The sequence below is a fragment of the Nanorana parkeri genome, unplaced genomic scaffold (genome assembly GCF_000935625.1).
Source record: "Nanorana parkeri isolate BGI_ZX_2015 unplaced genomic scaffold, ASM93562v1 scaffold1937, whole genome shotgun sequence".
Classification (NCBI taxonomy): Eukaryota; Metazoa; Chordata; class Amphibia; order Anura; family Dicroglossidae; genus Nanorana; species Nanorana parkeri.
The window spans coordinates 46862-65277 of NW_017308205.1; the positions used below are offsets into that span (position 1 = coordinate 46862).

At 42.2% G+C, this 18416-nt stretch overlaps 1 protein-coding gene across 1 annotated transcript in view; it reads left to right on the top strand.

The window, feature by feature from the left end:
• Positions 1-18416, top strand: part of MDN1 (midasin AAA ATPase 1) — a 148956-nt gene that overhangs the window by 41805 nt on the left and 88735 nt on the right. The window contains exons 18-31 of the mRNA XM_018572096.1: positions 1988-2132; positions 4357-4453; positions 6599-6712; positions 8549-8696; positions 11402-11515; positions 11787-11938; positions 12641-12819; positions 13064-13272; positions 13378-13524; positions 13619-13760; positions 13843-13977; positions 15343-15484; positions 17559-17697; positions 17780-17910. Of these exons, the coding sequence (XP_018427598.1) occupies positions 1988-2132; positions 4357-4453; positions 6599-6712; positions 8549-8696; positions 11402-11515; positions 11787-11938; positions 12641-12819; positions 13064-13272; positions 13378-13524; positions 13619-13760; positions 13843-13977; positions 15343-15484; positions 17559-17697; positions 17780-17910 (1994 nt within the window). The remainder of the gene's footprint in view (positions 1-1987; positions 2133-4356; positions 4454-6598; positions 6713-8548; positions 8697-11401; positions 11516-11786; positions 11939-12640; positions 12820-13063; positions 13273-13377; positions 13525-13618; positions 13761-13842; positions 13978-15342; positions 15485-17558; positions 17698-17779; positions 17911-18416) is intronic.

Sequence of the window (18416 nt, forward strand, 5' to 3'; positions counted from 1 at the left end):
TATATATATAATATTCTTTCACCCCATCAGACTATATAAAAATAAACCTACATATAATCCTCTTTGTCCTAAATGTCAGAATGACCCGGGATCCTTTTACCATATGATCTGGTCCTGCCCTGTGGTGGTAGATTACTGGCGGCAGATTGTTCAGTTTCTGCATGATGAGATGGGTTCTTCTGTAACCCTGGATCCTAAGATGTCTATTTTGGTGTTGGTGACACTGCTAACATTGATAAATATGCTAATATCTTTATTCAGGAAACTCTTTGTCGCCAGGAAACTGATAGCCAGATTATGGGTTCATGTACTGCCCCCCACTATTGCTCATTGTAAGCAGATACTAAATGTTGATCTATAAACATTGTGCCTCTGACAAGAAATTTCACAAAATATGAGATAGATGGACTGCAAGGTCCCCCACTTTTGATCCTTTGTAAATAGCAGACTGCACTGACGATTAGGTGCGAAGACACAATTTTCTTCGGTTTTCATTTTTTTCTTTTCCACTTTCCCCTCTCTGCTCCTTCCCCCTTTTCTTCTTCTGTTCCTTTTCTTCTTCTGTTCCTTTTCTTCTTCTGTTCCTTTTCTTCTTCTGTTCCTTTTCTTCTTCTGTTCCTTTTCTTCTTCTGTTCCTTTTCTTCTTCTGTTCCTTTTCTTCTTCTGTTCCTTTTCTTCTTCTGTTCCTTTTCTTCTTCTGTTCCTTTTCTTCATTCTTTTGTCCCTTGAACTGATATTTTGCTCTTTCTGCACTACGGTTCTGTTAAGCTCATTGAGATTGAATGTAAGACTGTTGGAGTTATATAGTGCCGCGGCATGTTTGTATGGGTGGGGACTTTAAAAAAAAAAATTTTTTTTAAATTCTTTTTTATGTGTAACTTTAATTTTTTTGGGGGGGAAACTTAAATTTTTTTCCCCCCACTAAACTTTATTGCTATCATATACGTGGGCTAATAAAAACCCCCTATGTGATGGCAAAATATGTGACAGGTCCTCTTTATGGAGACATCAGGGGTCTCCAAGACCACGAATGTCACCTAGGACCCCCCAAAAGAAGCTGATGAAGCACAGATCTGCTCCATCAGCTTCTTTCCAGCTTCTGAAGCTGGAGAGTTACACAAGAATGCGGAAGTGATGTAAAATACAACACTTCCGCATTCTTGCAGCGGAGAGGGGACTGGAGTGAGCTCGTGTACCGATCTCCCTCTGATCCCCTGTGACAGAGGCACCATGCTGATCCCGGGCTCGCACCGGGCACAGTGGAGCCCGGGACCAGCGGGACAACGACGGGGGGTGACCGCGAAGGAGGGGACACACCGATCCTTAACCCCATACAAGCGATCCGCCGCCTCTATAGCTGGGGGATCGCGTGTATGTTCACAGGCATCGCTGCCGGTTTTTAAATATCGGGCATTTCCTCGAGGGGGCGTGTCTGAACGGACATCTAAAGACGCCCGCTCAGATCTAGAGAGCTCCCGGCCGGCCGTTTTTATACAACGGCCGGCCCGGAGGTAGGTAAAAGGGAGCAAATCAGGGGTCTGTTTAGATCCCCAATATTTCCCCGAAGCCCATAAAAGTAAAAAATTAAAATATTTAATAAATATTAAGTATATAAAAAAGAAAGTTAAAATAAACATTTTCAGTTTCAGCCTGATATTTTTTTTTAATTTCGGTTTCATAATTTTTATTTCCGTGCACCTCTAATCTTGACAGATTTGCAAATAACATTTTTACTTTATAAATATAACGCCACATCCTAAAAACTGGCTTAGCTTTTCTACAATTCAATTTTTTTGTAAATATTGAGGGATATTTATCAACTTTACATTTTCTCAAATTGTAAGAACCAGATTTGGCTGTGAGTAGTCTAGGTATTGTCAACCTAAAATGCATTGTTACATAAGGTCCTGTTTTTAACACCCAAGTATGATTTAATGAGTTGCTGTTAATGTCAGTATATAAAATTATGTACATTTTGTATTCTTAGGGCACACTAGCTCAGGCTGTAAAGAAAGGAGAGTGGATTTTGCTGGATGAAATTAATTTGGCAGCTGCGGAAACTCTAGAGTGTTTGTGTGGTTTACTAGAAGGCTCATCAGGATCACTGGTTTTACTGGACAGAGGAGACACAGGTAACTGATTCATGAAAACATTTGCCAGCAATTAACGTATGGTGTAAGCCATTTTTAACTTATGTTTGTCGAACGTGGGCAGCCTGATTAATCTGAATGTACACACACATGATGCATATCATAAGAAGTCACATTTTAATAAAAGGATATGCAAAACTCCTGGTATTATTCTAGCATTTTATATATTGTAGCTCTACGTCACCACCACCCAATTTTAGGTGCGTAATCATACTTTTAACAGAATTTAAAGTTTAGTTTTGCTTATCAATCACACTTTTACATGAATTAGAAGGTAGATTATGTATAACAGAGTACTTTCTAATTATGCCTGACTATGGACATATAAACAGTTTTTTTGGTTTCAAAGGAGGTAGGGCTGCAACAACTAATCGGCTTCCGATCAGTTGGCCTTGTTCACAGCTCCACATGCTGTGCGCCCCACCTCCTCCCCACCTAACGCATGCCGCTGCCAGACCTGCCCACATCCACGCTCCACACGCCGCACATCCTCCCCGCCTCACACTCACCGCCCACCCACATCCACGATCGGCACAGGGACGCGGGGAGATGTAGTAAGGAGGAGCAGGTGTGGGGTGATGACAGCCGCCGAAAGACAGGTCCGATCTCAGAAGCAAGTTGCTGGAAGACTGCTCAGGTAAGCCTGCACTTTTCCACACGTGGTGCTCTAATGTATTGCTGGGATTTGTATTCCTCTATAGCTGATGGCACATTGTGCTGTATATTATACATAGGAATACAAATCCCAGCAATACATTATACACTGTATGTATAATGTATTGCTGGGATTTGTTGTACTCTATAGCTGGTGATATTCTGCTTTGCGCTGTATAGAAGACTACAAATCCCAGCAACAATACATTATACAGTGGTGCAAAGCTGAATACAACCAGCTATAGAGGACTACAAAACCCAGCAATAGTGCATTATACAGCGCAATGCAGAATTCCGCCAGCTATTGTGTACTATTGCAGGGATTTGTTGTATTCCCCTATAGCTGGTGGTATTCTGCTGTATAATGTACTATTGCTGGGTTTTGTTGTCCTCCATAGCCTGTGCCATTCTGCATTCATTGCTGTATTATTTTACACTTCACTATATTGCACACCACACAATCTTTTATTCTTCCACCGCTCCAAGCTCCTGTGATGGACTACAACCTCAATATTCGATTAACCGATTAATCGAACCTAATCGGCTAACCGATTTTGAAAATAATCGTTAGCTGCCGCTCTAAAAGGACAGGCAAAGCAACACAGGAAGGAGTAGTTTAAGGCATGTAGATATACTCAACTGTGTAAAACCTTTGGAGATTCTAAGCACTACTTTGTAGCAGTTAGGTAAAAGAGCAATTAAAAATGTCCCTCGCCATTTCTTTCATTGATATTTTTCAAAACAAATTTGGTTCGGATATATCATTTAAATTGACTGTGCATAACTATGCTTCTAAACACCAAAACTAAGATGGTGGTTGAACAGTACTTTGATGGATACTAGCCAAAAATTGCCTTATGTCATTTTAGTGCACTTTGGTTTCCATAACAGTACTGTTCACATCTCGCTAATCACTGCATACAAAATGTTTGGCGTGTTCACTCATTGTGCTATAAAGACAGTTCTGTAAGAACCATATTGACACTGGTAAGAATAGCTGTAGATCTTGGATGAACCACAGAGAAACGGAGATCATAGTAAACCAGTCTAATGGGGAGTGTAGTGGCATGTCCGATAATACAGAACTAATCCCAACTCCATGTCAAACAAGTGTTCTGTATATTTCAATTGCACCTGTATCCAGGCTTTGGACTTGAAAGTATTTGCGTAGTCTAAACAAGGAGTAAAAGGGCTTTAAAACATATCTTGCTGTCCTCTGTAGCTGCAGGTTCTTTAGATTAAAATATCCCCAAATATCAGAGACTCTGAAGGCTGCCAAGTTTGTGCTTGCTGTAGTCTGGGTACAGGTGCGCTTAAAATGTGCTAATGTCCGAATATCTGAATTACCATGATTATGTAGACCATATAGTGGCGGTAGCAACTCTGCTTTATCATTATAAGACAGGTATTTAGCGGTAGCATGTTTTTAAAAATGATAACCGGTGCAAGGTCCTCTACATTCACACACGTTTATACACAATATTTTGAATTCTAGCATATTAAAACCAATAATGAGAATTCTTTCTGTTTTTTTTTTTTTTTGTATACACAGATCCCCTGGTACGTCATCCAGATTTTCGATTATTTGCTTGCATGAACCCTGCTACCGATGTGGGAAAGAGAAACCTACCACCTGGAATAAGAAATCGGTAAATTTATCTGTAATGTTATATTGCTGAATACTCAGCTAAGTTTACATTTTATACAATGTTACACCCATATTCATGCTGCATGCCCATATTCTAGATAGGCAGAGCCAGCTGTCAGTCACGCAGTTGGGCGGATCCAGACATAATTGTCGGGATCCGCTTTAGCTGCGGCGTCTCGGTATACCGCAAGCAGCAGCTCACGGTAAACTGCGGCGCCTCAGTATACTGCGAGCTACAGCTCGCGGTAAACTGAGGCTAGGGTGACGGGAGGACGCTAGTTTGTGTCCTCCCGTTACCCTACGGAGAACTATGGGGAAAAGCCTTAACCCCATAGTTCTCCTTTAAAGCTTGAGTATGTGAAGAACATCTGTTGTAATATACCAAAATTTCGTTGGTTAGGAGTAGGGATGTACCGATACTAGTATCGGTGCCGATACCGAGTATTTGGGCGAGTACTCATACTCGCCCAAATGCTCCAATACCTTTCCCGATACTAGAACTTCCGGTCAGAGGAAAATTTCCTCTGACCGGTAGTGCCGCGAAGAAAGGTGGAGTCGGGAAGCTGGCTCCATGCTGTTTGGCCGGCTCGATGCTGATTGGACGGAAAGCTGGCTTCCCAGCCAATCAGTGTCGAGGCGGGCAAACAAATCTTATAGTATAGCGACCCCCCCACCCTGCAGGCACCTAATTCCCCTCCCGTAGATCCTTAGCATTCTTTAACGTACCAGTCCCTCGGCCAGATCTGCTAACTCCTGTATGCACACTGCACAGCGCTCACGTGATCGGCCCTCAACCTGCTACTGCGCATGCACAGGATTTCTGAATGAGAGCGCTGGGCTGTCTGCACATTCACAGTAGCAGGCTGAGCGTCGATCATGTGGGTGCTGTACACAGGAGACGTGGGGAGATCTTGCAGAGCGCTGGCCGAGGGACTGGTATGTGTAATGAATGCTGCTAAGGATCTATGTGAGGGGAATTGGGTGCCGGGTCGTGTCGCCATATTGTCAGATCTGTTTGCCTCGATGCCGATTGGCTGGGAAGCCGGCTTCCCGGCCAAACAGAATGTAGTCTGCTTCTCGGGCAATCAAGAAGCCTTCCTGGCTTCCTGATTGCCCGGGAAGACGGCTCTATGCTACCGGAAGTACTGGTATCGGTACTCTGTATCGACGAGTACCGAAATATAAGTATCGGTACTTGTACTTGATACTGAAAAACTGATATCTGTGCATCCCTAGTGATGAGTGTGTGACTGTTTTCATGAATATCCAGAAACGGAATAATGACTTCAATGTGCCTTCTCTGCCTTACGATCATTGTAAGCTGGAAGCTATTCTATATGTGGTTTCTTCCCCACCATTATTATTTATTATTATTATTATTATTATCATCATACAGGATTTATATAGCGCCAACAGTTTGCGCAGCACTTTACAATATAGGGAAGACATTACAATTCAAGACAAGATGGTAAGGAGTGCCCTGCCCGTGAGGGCTTACCATTACCTCTTGTATCTTGCTGCTAGTACTAGGAATGATGTCATAAAAGTCTTCACTCCTCCACTGATGGCTCTTACGGCAGCTGACAAGAGTAGAGGTGGTACTGGAGCTGAGCAGTATGAAACAAAATGTCTACATACAACCAAGAAACTTGAAACTAGGATTTACATTATGTCCTATCTCGGTCCAGGAATTAGCTGCTGATTCTAGTACCTGAACAAAGATTGCCCCAGCTTTGTGGGGAGAATGGAAGATAAAGGTGTTATAAGGAGTGCTGGGAATATATTGCACAATAAGGAGTGCTGTAATCTATGAGAGTTAATTAATACATGTATTGCAATTACAAACGCTGCGCTTAACATGAAAAATATCTCCAGTCAAGGTCCTATTTATTGATGGCAAATCAGACCAGTGGTAGAAATGTAAAAGATTATATTTGCCTGGAGCTGTTAAAAAGCAAAGGTGTGTTCGATCTTCATCATTATTAAAGAATGCTTAACATGCTTGGGTACTGGACTCTCCTAAAAATGCATAAATACTGGATTTATCATGCTCTCCCAAAACACTTATGTTTAACATTCTGTGTTATACATTGTGAGACTTTTGATCATTGTCTCTAATTTGCCATTAAATGTCTTTACGTTTCAGGTTCACTGAGCTTTATGTGGAAGAACTCGAAAATGAGAATGATTTACAGATACTAATCACTGATTATTTGAAAGGACTCAATGTAAATAAGACAGTTGTCCAAGGAATTATCAGGTAAACAAAGGATGTGGTTGTCACTTGTAATTAGCCATCGTACTGTAAATAGATTTTTCTTGATTTCCCTGTATATTTCACTTTTAACAAGACCAAGTACGAGTACCAATAAATTTTCTTAAGTTCACAACAATACCAATTACAAGGGCTGCAGCTAACTATTATTTTCATAATCGATTAGTTAGCCAATTATTAACTTTGATTTAAATGGATAAAATACAAATAATACTATCATTTATTTAAAATAAAGTACACAAATGCAGCGTTAGACATAGTTTACTTCAGAATAAAACAATATGCACATATTTCGAAATCGCACTGCACTGGAACGCAGGGCATTGCAGTACCGTGCATTCCAGTGCGGATGGGAGGTGCATTTGAGATATTGCACCCGCCTGCTGTCAATCAGCAGACGAGGGACCTGAAGGAGAAAGTTCTTCATCGGGTCTTCCTCTGCTGATTGAAAGCAAGCAGTAGGCTGGTGCAATAGCCAGCCAGCTATTGCATTTTAAGATATCCAATAGCAGGCTGGGTATGGCTCGCAGCCTGTAGATGCAGAGGAAGCGCGGGGCGGAGGCGACACTGGGAGGCAGTGCAGGGCAGCGGGGGGAATGCAGTCACAGCAATCTCTCCTCCCCGCTGGTGCCGGCTGCAGTGGTCTGTGTTCCTGCTGCCTCTGCCGATACAGGCGGGGATTGAAAGGGACAGACAGCTGCAGCCAGCACCAGCGGGGAGGAGAAAGGAGGAGCTGCGGCAACTAATAAAACAACTAATTGATCGATGCCAACGCTTCGCTTCGATTATAATCGATTAGTTGTTGCAGCCCTACCAATTACTGATACTACTACTACTACTATTTTATTTTTTTTGGTCACGTGACAGTTTTTCTAAAACAACACAGACTAATGATTTTAGGACAGTGGTGGAGCGCCAGGGCCCAGTCACAGCGGCAACCCTGGTAGTTCTGCCACTCACTCCAAGCTGTACAGGGACTAAAAATCCCAGCAATACATGATACAGCAGTGCAGAATAATATGAAGCTACATACTGTGTTGCTCACCAGGGCTGTGCAGCATCTTAAGAGGCTGTGTGGTTGTCTGACCAGGGCTGTTACGGGGCCTCAGGAGGCTATGCAGGGTTACAGCAGCTGCTTCTGTTTACAAATGTAAAGGGCCAATATCGACCTTTTAGTATTGGGGCATTTTCATGAGTACAAGTACTTGCGAAAATGCCCAGTATCGGCACCGATACTGGTTTTGGTCCATTCCTTCTTCTAACTAAAGACTTTGATCAGTTGACAGCATGCAGTAGAAATGGACAATTGGGCTAGCTTATTTTTAGTTGCTAGATATTTTTATAGGTTATATTTTTTTAAACTTTAAAAAGTTTGTGTATGTATAAGCATTTGATGTTATAATGCGAAATTATACAATTATTTTTTTTTAATCCAGTTCAAAGTTGGGCATATATTAAAGCAGATTATGCTCATAAGGTTTTAAATGTTTATGGTACTGTAAAATGTGGAACATGTCAATTTTGGTTCTTTACATACCAGAACTCAAATCTATTTGTAATCCAGCCAGCCTTGTCAAGAAAGGAAAAGGGTATGGTCCATACTGCAGGAGCCTATAGCAAAACCACATTTGTTGGTTGCGCTTGATGAAAGCAAGCTATGCATTTACTGTGTGTCAAACCTAACCCTTGCCTGAATTTGCTTTACTGTGCTAGCCAGCTTGTTCTATAACAAAGCATTCTATAAGGTGTATTTTTGCTGCTCTTACGTGTTAGCTTTGTAGTTTCAGTTCTGATTTTGATTTTTTCCCCTCCTTTTTTAAGCTTTTACTTGACCTTACGAAAGAAGGCCAATATGGAACTTGTGGACGGCACGGGCCACAGACCTCACTATAGTTTACGTACTCTATGCAGAGCTCTAAGATACTGTGCTTCAAATCCATGTAGCAACATCCAGCGTTCTTTATATGAGGTAAACCTAAGAACTTGAAGCATCTTTTTAACTTTTTGTTCTCTTTTATTCATTGTATGTTAATTCCAGTTTATAGTTTTTGGTAAATTTAAGTGAAGTCATTGTATCATCTACTTGCTAAATGTTGTCTTTTACAATTTATAGGGGGGAACAATTGTTTTGACTCTATGGGAGTATGCCACCGTACGTTCACCTGAACTGCACATGCGTGCTGGTGCAGATGTCCGTACTCGTACGCAGACAGGATGGAGCCTGTCTGTGTCCGAGCACGGACACCCGCACAGATGTGTACGGGCCAACTCTAAGCAGTGTGAATGAGGCCTTAGTGTTGCAGGGAAGCCGGCGTCTCAGGTGGGCTGTAAAGGATCTCTGGTGGGCACTGCAGGATGTCAGGCTGAGACCACCATAGACCCTGCACTGCCCATCTGAATCCCTGCAAACCCCACCAGAGACCGCCGTCCCGGGCCGCGTCTCCCACGGTGCCATCTTGTCTTCCTGCAGCCGCCGAAGCTTCTTGAAACGGCACTGCAGCCTCCGACGGCCGCGCGGCTTCTCCCCCGGCCACGCCTCCTCGTACACCTGGCAGCTCCCTGCCAGGCCCCCACTAGCAGCCACCTGATTAGGCAGCCGAGGCTGCCTGATCTTGTGCGCCCATCCCCAGCTTTCCTCTTTGCAGTGGGGCGAAAAATGTTTGTGCTGTCCTTGGAAATAGAAATGTGTGAGGGAACGTGTACCTGACCCTAACCATGGAAATTGGCTAATTTTCATTTATTTTTTAACTTTTGGTTATTTAGAAGCTAGTTGGAGCCTTTTGGATGATATGCTAACACCAACGCTCCATTGTCCAGTGTCATAGGAGTCTGCCAGACCGTTACTGGCAAATTTGTGAGCAGAATCTGAACACTTGAGTCTCTCCTGATTCCATGAGCAGATGATGTACATAAGACAGTTAACTTAATTTGCCATTTAAATTATATCAAGTGCAACACCAACAGAACCTAATGAATCAACCTATGAATAATATACTTTGTAAAAAGTGGCGTAATTAACCCCAGTCGCAACCAGTGGATACATAATACATCACTGACAGTGGGCCCGTTTAAACAGTTAAGCTGCCGGCGACTCTGTTTACATTTGTTGATCTGGCTGACAATAAAAGTGATTCTGGCATCTCAGCTGTCACCAGATTGCTTCTACAGGCCAGTAAACTGTAAACGGGCTTTTAAGCCCCCCCATGTGATGGCAATTAAAGTAAAAAAAAAAAAGTTTTTAAAAATATTAAATTAAATAAATGTAAAAAAAATGTTCAAGGCCCCCTCCAGCATGCGCGTCTAAACGTAAAGACACGTTGGGTGCGCCTACGTACGAAAACGACGATGGCGCTACACATGTTGGGTATCGTCTCGCACACCAGAGTAAGATCAATAATTCTAGGACCTATATTTATGCGTATATCTAAACTGATGACCTGTAGAGGCTTTTAAAGCATGGTCTATGGACCTTTTGGGGTAGTGGAATGTGTTGCCATTTTACAGACACACACAATTTTTTACCTTGGCATGTTGGGTATCTATTTGTAACCTCATCTTTTTATATTTTATTAAAAAAAGGTACCGTATATACTCGAGTATAAGCCGGGATTTTCAGCCCATTTTTTTATCCCACCCTCGGCCTTTATTCGAGTCAATACTTTTTCCCAGTTTTTTGTGGTAAAATTAGGTACCTCGACTTATATTCGGGGTGGCTTATACTCGAGTATATACGGTTAATTGTGATTTGGTGCACTAAATTCAACTAGTTTTATTTTTCTCTACATTTTTGGGTTTGATAATAAGTTGTGCTAATATCGTGCAACATAACAATTTGCAACTGCCTCCATTTTATTTTACAGGGTCTTGGCTTTCAGAAAATATATAATATTTGGGAGTTTGAAGTAATTTTCAAGCCTAAAATGTGGATCTTAACATGGGTGCAAAAAACAAAAAAAGCCTCGGTCGTGAAGGGGTTAAAAATGAATAATGGGTTGCCACAGGGGATTTGTGTTTAGTCTTTCACACCAATGGTTTTCTTGTTTCTGTACAATCAGTCACCTTGTCTGTCCCACACATTTTATAGGTTACAGCAGTGCAGACTCAAAATCATAGATGTTAATGAACAATCCCAGTACAAACCACCAAGTGAGGACTAAAGACAATACATTTATCAGTCCTAGAAGAGCTTCCACAACCGATTCACCCGCTATATGCTGACAGCGCAGAGCCGCTCTGGAGCTGGGAACGTCCACCCCACTGTCTGACAGCAGACTCTGCTCGCTCCCTCCCCTTTCTGTCCCTCCAGTCAGCACTGGAGGAACAGAAAGGGGAGGGGGGAATCCGTGTGTGAAGCGGTGACTGACGGTCACAGCTCTTTGCAGGGAGAAGAGTGGGAACTGAGCGATCAGCGGTGTGCGATACTGCAGGCTCTAACTATTGGGATGAATGTATTTCACAAATCCTATATTTCTCCTTTAAGGTCTGTGCTCCTAGTTTGAACTAGAGGTGTGCCTGATTTTTGCTTCAGTTGCTCACAGCTGACTGGATCTGTGTAATCTGTTATTTTCCTGGGCTGGAAATATTCATATTTTTTTATTTGTAGTAATTGAATTTTGTGATCTGTGTACTTGATCTTGTTTTATCTATTTGATTGGATTCTTTGTTTTATTTTAGGGATTTTGCCTCTCCTTCCTTACTCAGCTTGACAGGGCATCTCACTCAATAGTTCAGGGCTTAATATGCCGTCATATTATACAGTCTGGCAACATCAAAGGCCTTCTGAAGCAGGTACTTTTATTCTTTATAATAAAAACTCAATGGTATTTGCTAGATTGTTCTAATTTTACTTTACCTATGTATATTATGATCTGGTCAAGCAGTTCTGTTTTAATACGGTCTCATATCATGCTTAATGACTGTGTATGTCTTACATTTTTGATGCAATGTGATCATATGATAAACTGTGATAGTTTGAGGAAAAAGAACACATTCAATGGAAAAAAGTATTTCAAATATTGATCTTCTGAAAGAGTAGCTTTGCTTAATTCTTTCTTCACAGCCTCTCCCTGAGCCACATGGCGGACGCTTTGTTCAGATCGAAGGCTACTGGATTCCTGTGGGTGAAAAGAACCCAGCAATAGATGAAAGTTACATCCTAACCCCCTCAGTAAAGCTCAATCTACGAGATCTTGTTAGAGTTGTCTCTGCGGGGTATGTAGACAACATCTCATCCTGTTTTGTATATACTTTCGGAAATAAGAAACTGTCATGTTACTAATGGACTGAACCTGAGGTTTTATCTAAAGTTTCTCTGAGCGGTTTATCTGTGGCTCCCAGTGATTAATGGTAAAAATATTTAAAGCTTGTAGGTTTTATAGGCAGGCAAATGCCTTATGGGAAGGATGGGTGGTAAAACATTTACCCTTGCTTGGATGAGTTCAGGTTGAGACCAAAGGTAAGTTTCTTTCACTGCTTCCAAATTAGCTGCAGCCAGTGAATTGCCTTCTCAAAGATGCATGTAGGCAAAGGGGTAGTACGCTGTGACGTCCTTAATCTTATATGGCGACATGGCTATATTTAGTCAATGACATTGACCTAATAAGGTCAGTGATGTTGGCACCAGCATTCATCCCGTTTGGTTTTTGTGCAGCTGTTGGGGTGGATGGTTCCTTGTCCTTTCTGGGTTCGGAGGAGCTTCAAACCGAAGCTCATCCCTAGTCCTAAACCTGCAGTCATCTTTCCTTTTTTGCGAACCGTTGATTTGGTGCATGTGCTGTAAAAGTTTTTTTATAATCACCATAATGATAAAGTAAAAAACCTGATTGGCAAGTGCTGCTTTTATTTGTTATCTTTTTTTTTTTTTAATCAGGCCACATGTGGCCATCCTTACAATGACCACTTTTTATGTTAAAGGAATCATCCAGTCCTTCTACAAGGAGAAACATCTGTTGGAAAAACAAGTTTGATTCGCTGGTTGGCCTGTGCTAGCGGGAATCATTGTGTGAGGATTAACAACCATGAACATACAGACATCCAAGAGTACATTGGCTGCTATACCTCTGATGCTTCCGGAAAACTTGTATTTCAGGAAGGTAAACCTTTTTATCCTGTGCCTGTCTGTCCCTTTTTTACTCCTTCCCAACCGATGATGGTCACTAAGGGGTTAATATAGGCAGTAAAATCACCAGGACTTTACTAGTCAAGAGGTTGCAGATCACTGTGGCAAAAATGTTTAGTGGACATTTTCTAAAATGATGACTCCTTGAGTCAAACATTCAGGAATGTCCAGGGAAACTTCTGATCTAACCTTTTACATTCCTAATTTCTTTCTTTCAGGTGTTCTGATTGACGCAATGAGAAAAGGTTACTGGATCATATTGGACGAGCTGAACTTGGCTCCAACAGATGTGCTCGAAGCTCTCAACAGATTGCTGGATGACAACAGAGAACTGTTCATTACTGAAACTCAAGAAGTGGTTAAAGCACATCCACGGTTCATGCTTTTTGCCACACAGAATCCACCCGGAATTTATGGTGGCAGAAAGGTTGGATTTTTTTCTTTTAATATGTGAACATTCCATAATCTTAAAAAAAAGACAAAGTTGATGGGATTAGTGAGAAAAGACAAAAATGTTTTTATACTTTAACAGGTGTTATCAAGGGCTTTTCGTAATCGATTTGTGGAACTGCATTATGACGAACTTCCAAGTGCAGACCTGGAAACAATTTTGCATAAGCGCTGCAGCCTGCCACCATCTTATTGTAATAAACTAGTTGCTGTTATGCTAGAGTTACAGGTAATTTCATTTTGTAATTTATCATGGTATTTAATGTGATCAAAAAAACGTTTTAAACACTTGTTGATTTAATATATCCTGACTTGTATCTCAGTCTCTTAGAAGAGGATCCTCAGTGTTTGCAGGAAAGCATGGTTTTATTACACTTCGTGATCTCTTCCGCTGGGCTGAGAGGTACCGCCTATCTCCGCAAACAAATCATGAATATGACTGGCTTCAGCACTTGGCAAATGATGGTATAAATTAATTTCCTTGTTCTAAAATGTAAAATGCGATGGTAAAAGTTGCAAAACTCAGCGTGCTTCCTTCTCTAACTAGGTTTTATGCTACTGGCTGGCCGAGTAAGGAAGCCGGAAGAGGAAGATGTTATATTAAAAGTCCTGAAAAAGTGCTTCAGGAAAGAGGTGGTGCCAGAAGCCCTCTTCTCCACAGAAAATGTCCAAAAGCAATTAGGTGAGTATATGCTTTATGTGCTAAAATGCACTAATGACACTTGATTCTGATATGGATCTTCTGTTCTCCTTTTTTTATTATGCTAACAGAGTAATACATGCACTGCCATTGCTAATCGCAGATTGTCATTACTACACATTTCTAAAGGTATTTTTGTTATTTTGAAGATATGGGTAACATTTTTCTTTTGCAACCTCTTCACTGCAAGGGTTAAAAGCACATTTTTTCTATGTGCAAAAAAAGTTACCCAAAACGCTGAGCCGGTTGCCTGCTTCTCCGGTCACTGAAGCCTTTCTTCCTGTGCTCCAGTATTGGAATGTTCCTTGGTGCCCTCACATCTTTACACTGTGTATAAAAACATGATGATTTACGTGACCTTAGACCACTGCAGCAGAGGAGGAGAGAGGCTCCAGGGATCCGGAGTAAGAGCAAGCCAGCTCAGAGGATCAGGTGAGTATAACTTTTTTTTGACAAGAACAAGCAGGTAACCCTTGCAGTGTGGAAGTAGCTTCACTGCAAGGGTTAATAAAAATTCTGTCCAGAGTTCTGCTTTAAGCTACTGACCTAAAACTAGTTTGATAAGAATAATACTTTCAATGACTCAAAGTATTAGCCATGCAGCCAGCATTCTTTAGAAGACGTACGCAGTGTTGGCTCCCACATTTCTTTGCACTTGAAATGAAGGTTAAACTTTACTAAATTGCTCTTGGCTATGTGTGTGTAGAATTCATTACACATGTGAACACTCTACAGTCTATCATACTGATATTCTTTGTGAAAACTTAAATTCCCTCTTTCAGTCAGTTAATTTAAACATTACTGGAAAAAAATGCCTTAGAATTAAGGGGCAAGTTTGTAACAAATTTGTATATTTATGCTTTGTGACGGACTGGCTGTCATAGTTCTAAGGTAATACATTACATTAGGAGATCTGTTTCTGGTAAAGTCACATGGAAGCCCTGTGGAGGAGTCTGGTGAGAGGTGTGTTATGCGCTCAAAGGCAAATGACAAGGACCCACTGTCTAGTGAATGGGTTTGTGCTGGAACAGGCAGAGAGCCTACACAGACCATATAGGAGGAGGCATGATATTGTTTGGTGTCTGTATTAAGCTGAAATAACCCACACACACACCACCTCCACCGCGGGGGTACACCTTTGTCTGCTACACTTTTCAAGAAAGTAGGGCCGGGATCACTAAACCACTCTGGCACACAGACTGTCTCAGTTCTATCCTTAAAGCATTTAGCATGAAAACATTTGACTGGGTTGCTTTTTAAAATGTAAAAGCAATAGATGGACATTTGCACTTGAGCAATAAAACATGGTTCATTTAACTTAAATTTTTCTTTTTTTCCGTTTTACAGAAAGACTTTCCATTAAGGCTGGTGTTACAGATGATGATAATTTTTCCCATATTGTGTGGACCCAGGCAATGAGTAGACTTGCAGTTCTTGTAGGTCGAGCTTTAGAATTTGGAGAACCAATATTACTTGTTGGTGACACTGGGTAAGTGAGATTTTTCCATGTACAATCTTCAGAAATTATGGCTACTAGTAAAAGTGTGCCCGTTCCAGAACAGGAAAGGTTGGGGGAAGTGTCTTAGGGTGCAATATATGCTGGAAAATAACGTGATTGAAATGTCCGTTGGTAGTATGTATGGGGGGGGGCGCAATATTGTAGCGAATAGTATGTGCAGGAGAGGTGTGCAGGTGGCGTGATGGGGGAGGTATGTCCGATAGAGAAGTGCGGAGGGTATGATAGTCGGACAATATATGCAGGAGAGGCGTGTGGAGGGGTAAAACTGCAGACAGTATGAGCAGGAGGTGAGGTTGAAGGGGCATATGATGGGGCTTACAATGTGCAGGAGAACAGTGTGGAGGGTATGACAACCAGCGGAACAGTTTATCTTTGCACTCACAAATGATTGTTACTGATCTTTCCATGAAGAGCTGCAAATTTATAACATATATGGTCATACTAAATATCGGGAGGGAACGTGCTTCCCATAATGAATTTATTTACCCATTTACAAAATTGAATTCAAGTGGCAGCATAAGAGGCAAGCACATAACAAAGGGGGTTTTGCAGAGGAGGATTAGAGATAAAACAAAAATCATGTATTGGAAATTGGCAGCTAAAGTTAAAGCAGGTTATTCTGGGGCAGTGGAGCTGGAACTGCACTCTAACTGCTCACACTCTCCCAAACACCTTAACAGAATTCTGTCTAACTGCTCCAAACACTCCAACACCTCCACTGAGGTGGTTCATAGACTGTTAAATCTGTTGGAAGGACCCACGATAAAACCGCAGGAATGTGTCAGTGGAATTGGGGACAATAGAGGTTGAGGAGACGACTCCAAAATGTAAACAGGTTATTGGCAGGTACGGTGTCGTAGAACAGTGGCTGGGAACATGGCAGATGGGCAGGGTTTTCTTGCCAAGTGGTGGTTATGCCGGAAATGGGGTAGTCTATACTATATTCCCATTATAGTCAGTGGAGATCGAGATGAGACTCCTATTTGGCATAGAGCACTGAATAATTAAGGGATTACCTTAATTGCTCTGGAGACTGGTTGCTGAGGTGTTAACGCACATGCACTGGGCTCATTATATTAATGACACATGTTCAAGGGATAGGTAGCTCAGGGTAAACACACATGTTGGTGACTGGCTGCTGACGGGTAATTGTACATTTCACTGGGTACTGGCATCTGAGAGATTTTTGCACAAGGGCAGGAGAAGGTTCTGAAGAGGTTAAAACGCATATATTGGCTCTGAGTGCTGAGGGGTTAACATAATCAAGTAGGTAGTGGGTGCTGGGGGGATTAATGCACAAGAATAGTTGCTGAAGTAGTTAAAGCACATACACTTGGTGCTGAGTAGTTAATCTGCATAAGCTGGGTACTGGGTTTTGTGAGGGGTAACAATACATGCCTGGTGACTGTGCTCTGGAAAGATAACACACTTGTTCTAGCGACTGGACACCGAGGGGGTCATTGGTCATTCTGTGGTGGCTGATCACTGAATAGTTAATGCACGGATACTGCCAACCGGTCCCTGATGGGTTAACGCACATATACCGCAGACTGGTCACTTATAGTGAAAATGCTCATACACTGCCGGTGTAAAACAAGAGCTCTGTGTAATAGGAGCCACCTTGCTGCTGGGGAGTGAGGTGTGCGCTGGGGGCATGATACATAGGGGGTCCTAGCACATGCAATCCTGGAAAACGCACACTCTAGAGTTACGGGAAAGCAAGGAGTAATGTATGCTGGGGGGCACAGCCTGCTGCTGAACGGAGCTTTACTTTGAGTGCTGAACCTCCAGGCTGTGTTTGAACAATGTGTGCAATGTCTATGGGCAGGGCATGGACGATGTTCAGTTTTCAGCTTGTGTGGGGTGTGTGATGTCACTGGGTCAGGACCAGAAAGAGGCAAATTTGCACAGCAGCAAAATGGGACTCTGACTTCATTATCCTCAGTGAAAGGGTAAAATTGACACTACTGTGCTGAGAAAATGAAACAAACTGAGCTTTTATATAATGAAGGATTTAACAGCCCTGTTTTTTTTGTTTTTTAAGTTGTGGGAAAACCACCATATGCCAGCTATTTGCAGCATTGTCAGACCAAACCTTGTATTCTGTGAACTGTCATCAGCACATGGAGACTTCAGACTTTTTGGGTGGACTACGACCTGTTAGACATAGATCCAAGAGCAAAGTAAGTAAACGGGAACAGATTGTATTAAAGCCCTATGCTGCAGTTTCTCTGGGAGTGACGTTGTATTTGTTGTCTGAAACAGGATGACATGGAAAACACAAAGCTATTTGAGTGGCATGATGGTCCTTTGGTGTTGGCTATGAGAGAAGACAGCTTTTTCTTGATGGATGAAATCTCTTTAGCAGATGATTCTGTTTTAGAGAGGCTGAACAGGTTGGTATCTCATCAAACTTTAAATTATGTGTTAGTGCATTTTTCTAGTAAACCTGAACATCAGTTTTATATATAGTTTTATCATATCTTAGAAATATTTAATTGTCCTGTAACATCGTGACTTTTGGGGAGATTTAGAAGCATTACAAAGTACCGGCCCGCGGGCCAGTTACGGCCCGCGAGCCGGTACTATGTGGCAAGCAGCCTGCTCACAAGTCTGGTACACGGTCACGGGCCGCGTACAAGACTTGCGGGAGCAGCTACACGGTCTGCATCTCTGTTGGATGCATAGCGCATAGCTGCTTCTATGCCGGCACTCCGATCCCTCGGCCGGCGTCTTCGCTAAACGGATTGATTAGATTAGTAATGTCTGCAGCAGACAGTACTAATCGCTACTAGATAAACGTATCGGTGATCGTGGCGCCGCTCACAGCCTCCTCCCTGCAACAAGGTAAGCCGGAGAGGGGGCTGTGTATTTAGCTTACGTGTGCGGTGGGAAGGGGGGG